This window comes from Gekko japonicus, unplaced genomic scaffold, assembly GCF_001447785.1.
Source record: "Gekko japonicus isolate JY-2015 unplaced genomic scaffold, Gekko_japonicus_V1.1 scaffold1830, whole genome shotgun sequence".
Lineage (NCBI taxonomy): Eukaryota > Metazoa > Chordata > Lepidosauria > Squamata > Gekkonidae > Gekko > Gekko japonicus.
Window position 1 is genome coordinate 379,458 of NW_015165300.1, and position 3,694 is coordinate 383,151.

The 3,694-nt window shown below is 53.5% G+C and overlaps 1 protein-coding gene across 1 annotated transcript in view; it reads left to right on the plus strand.

The window, feature by feature from the left end:
* The window catches only part of IQGAP1 (IQ motif containing GTPase activating protein 1), a 72,865-nt gene extending 72,395 nt beyond the window's left edge, over positions 1 to 470 (plus strand). The window contains exon 38 of the mRNA XM_015410398.1: positions 160 to 470. Coding sequence (XP_015265884.1) covers positions 160 to 273 — 114 coding nt within the window. The 3' untranslated portion in view covers positions 274 to 470. The remainder of the gene's footprint in view (positions 1 to 159) is intronic.
* Positions 471 to 3,694: the final 3,224 nt, after the last annotated feature.

Sequence of the window (3,694 nt, forward strand, 5' to 3'; positions counted from 1 at the left end):
CATACTGCTGTTAGTCTTGGGAGGGAAAGAATACTGCTAAAGACAGGCTGCCTTTCTTCTTTCTTCCTCTCTATGGCTAGAAGTAGTGGAGGTGGGGGGAGGGGAGTCCTCTCGGTAGAGTCTTCTTGGAGAATTCAGCATTTCTCTGTTTCTTTGCAGGATCTGCTGCAGCTACAGTATGAAGGTGTGGCTGTCATGAAGTTGTTTGATAGAGCAAAAGTCAACGTTAATCTCCTTATCTTTCTCCTGAACAAGAAGTTCTATGGAAAGTAACTCCTGTTCCACAGTCACCTGTGAAACTAGCATTTTGCATTTGCATCTGTGTGCTTTTCTCCAGTGGAACCAGACTCTGTCCTGCACAGACTTTGCCACCAAGTGCCTGGAGTCTCCCACAAGCGCCTTACTGAAATAACTGCCGTGCCAACTCTTGAATATAATTTCCTGGCTGCAGCAAGAATTAAATCATTATTAGATTCTCACTTCCAAGTGTTCAGAATTTTTTTTTGTCTGAGTATATGTATATTTTTTTTGCCTGAGTACTTGGGTGGTGGGCAACAGGGTGGAAGAAGGCAGGCCAACTGTGCTTCTGGGCCTACAGCCTTAAGATACTCAACAGAACCCTGGAGAAAGAGCAGCAGCCTTCCACGGGGAATTCTCCTGCGAGTGGTGAGGCTGGTTGTGCCTCCTGTGTGTGGCTGAGCCACAGAGCTGTATCTCTCTTTCTTTATTATATTTGTACTCCTCCCTTCGTTCAAGAAGCTCAGGGCAGCATACCCCTCCTCATTTTACCCTCCTGGGAGGGCAGGTGGGGTGGGAAGGCTGTGGGGATTCTGTAGATGTCATGTGCCTTGGTTTCAGCCAAACATCTGACCGTCTCCCATGATATCCTTGCGGGCAAGATGGTTAAATGTGGGTTTTCCTTTCCAGGGGGATTGATAGATGGTTGCACACTGTATCCAGGGAGCGGTAATAATCAGTGGCTTCCCATCAAGCTGCAAAGAGGTCTCGTGTGGAGCGTCAGGGGGCTCTGTCCTGGGTCCTGTGTTATTTGTTCTTATAAATGACTTGGATGAGGGCATGCTTAACAAATTTGGAGGCAACATAAGCTAACGCGAAAGAAAACAGAGTCAGATTCAAAGTTACATTTAGAGGCTGGAATATTGGTCATCGGGGATATTGCGGTCCCAAGCAAATCAGAGGCCCCAAATGTAGGATGGGGGAAAGCGTGGCACGGCAGCGGGACAAGTGATCGGGATCTGGGTGTCTCTGATGATTGTCAGCTGAACATGAGCCAGCAGCGTGGTGGGGCTGCATAAGAAGCTGAGGCAATCTTCTGCTCCAGAGAAGTGTGGCGTCCAAGTCATCACTTGAAAGAAATATAACTGCTACCTACTCTTCCGGGGTCTGAAAGTGGACATTGACGTTGGAGTGCATCTTGGGAGAGGATTACGTGAATGGGGGTGGTGGTCTGGCGATGTGGCACCTGGAGAAGAGATGTAAGGAAAGACACGGTTGCTGTCTTCGAATATCTGAATGGCTGTCACGTAGGTGACACGTTCCCTTTGGCTCCAGGGGTTAGGATTAGAACTAATTTGTGGAACTCGGGCTCCATTTTGGCTAAATAGTGGAAGAAACTTCCTAAGGGTAAGAATTGTTCAACAGGGGAGCAGAGTGCCCCAGGTGGTGGTTCCTCACCTGGCGACCTAGGGAGAGGTTGAGCCAGTGGTTAAGCGTGCTGGACTGGGACCGTCTGGGAGAGCCGGATTCAGATTCCCACCTGTGCCATGGCAGCTGGCTGGGGGACTTTGGGCCAGTCTCACACTCTCTTAGCCTGGCCTACCTTGCCAGGGTTTTTGTGAGGATAAAGTGGAGAACAAGGTAATCCGCTTTTAGGTCCCCATTGGGGAGAAAGGAATCCGAGAAATAAATACAAATTAACGCCAGCAGCAGCGTCTGCCCAGAGGCAAGAAGCGACATCCGCAGCGCCCCCTGGTGGTTCGGGGCGCTCCTGCCTGGCTCCTCACGAACTGCGGCCGGCCACGCCCCCCGTGGGGGAAGGCTTCTGCGCATGCTCCCCTGGGAGCGGGTCTTGGGGTGCGCCACGTGCGGGAGGTGCTGCTGTTGCTGCGACGCCGGAGGGAGGCGGGCGGGCGGGCGTCGCCCTCCCGCGGCAGGAGGACCAGGCGCGCGGGGTGCGGAGGAGGAGACCCCGCGGGGGGGAGGAGGCCGGGTGACGGGCTCGCCTCCGTGGCGGTCCCCCCTCCGCCCACCCCCGTCCCGTCGGAGCGGAGCAGCCGTTGCCTCCCGAGCCCCACCGCCCCCCTCGAGCCGGGAGAGGGGCAGGCGGGGGGGGCGCGTCCTCGCCGGCCCCTCCGAGGGTCGTGTCACGCGGCCTGGGCGGCGCCGCCCTCCTCCCGAGGTCCAGCTGAGGCGGGTGAGTGAGTGTCCCTTCCCTTCCTCGGCCAAGCCAAGTCTCCCTCCCCCCCCGACCTCGGCCCCTTTCTGCAGAGGGCGAGCGGCATGGGGGGGGCCTGCACTGCAAGGCTGTCGCGAAGGCGCCTCTGCCCACGCTTGCCAGGAATGGCGCAATTGCGCGCGCGCAGTTTCCTCAAGCGGGGAGCGCCTTCGCGGCCGGCCCCGGAGCCCTTCGGCTTTTCCCCTGCCGTCCTCCTCCTCACGGACTCTGCCCGGGCCGCTGAAGGGGGTGGGGCGCCTCCGCGCGTGGCCAGGAAGGCTCTTGGAAGGCGCGAGAATGGGGGGGGGAAGAGAGTTGGGTTACAGGTGTAAAAAACGGATTCATAACTCTTCATTTCATTGTACAATTTGGCATATTTGGGGGATGTAAAGGTAGGAGTGTCTGTGCTTTCTGTAAGAAAGAGTTGCAAACTGTTACCACAGCACATGTATTTTGGAACTTTTTTCTTCTAAGAGAGGCAGGCGGGAAGGTGAATGCAGAGAATAAACAAAAAGGCGTTTTATTTGAACAGAAACCCTCTCATAGAGTCACAGGAGGCAGGTCTGCTGCCATGTTTGGATTAATTTTAAAACACCGAAGTCACTGAGCTCTTTCATAATGTTTTATTGTCAACCCTGTTATAGCACACTGTTACCAAAATCATTTACATTTTAATGAAAAATCTAGAGAGCTCTTTGTGTGTGTGTGTGTGTGTAGTGTGAGAGGTTTTTGCCCCCCCCCCCGGCGACCCCCCAACATTGAAGACAAGGTTTTGGTCACTGAGAAATAAAACATTTCCACCGCGCTCCCCCTGATTGCCCAATTTTCCCATTAGAAAACTGAGAGTCATCAGGCCTTTTCATGCAGTAGGATTTGAATGGGGGGGAACCTGGCTCCAGCCAGCATTTTACTCATTGTGACAAAGAAAATGTTTCACAGCAGTTTCTTTTCAGTCTTCTTCACATTATGTGGAGGAAAGCTCTGCCCAGCTGGACACCCTCCAAAGAAGTCCCAGTCTGTAACAGTCAATATGCACATCAGAAACCATGAGTCAGCTTATAGGCCTCCCTGTGACACCTGCATCCTGTGAATGGAGTTATGGGAGTGGAGGGTGGGGTTTAGCCCAACTCCTCTTTCATCATATACCCCAAAAAGCAGAGGTCAAGGTTAGTGCAGGTGGTTGGAGAGGTGGGGGATTACTCTTGTACATACAGGGATAACAGAGGGGAGTTTAAATTC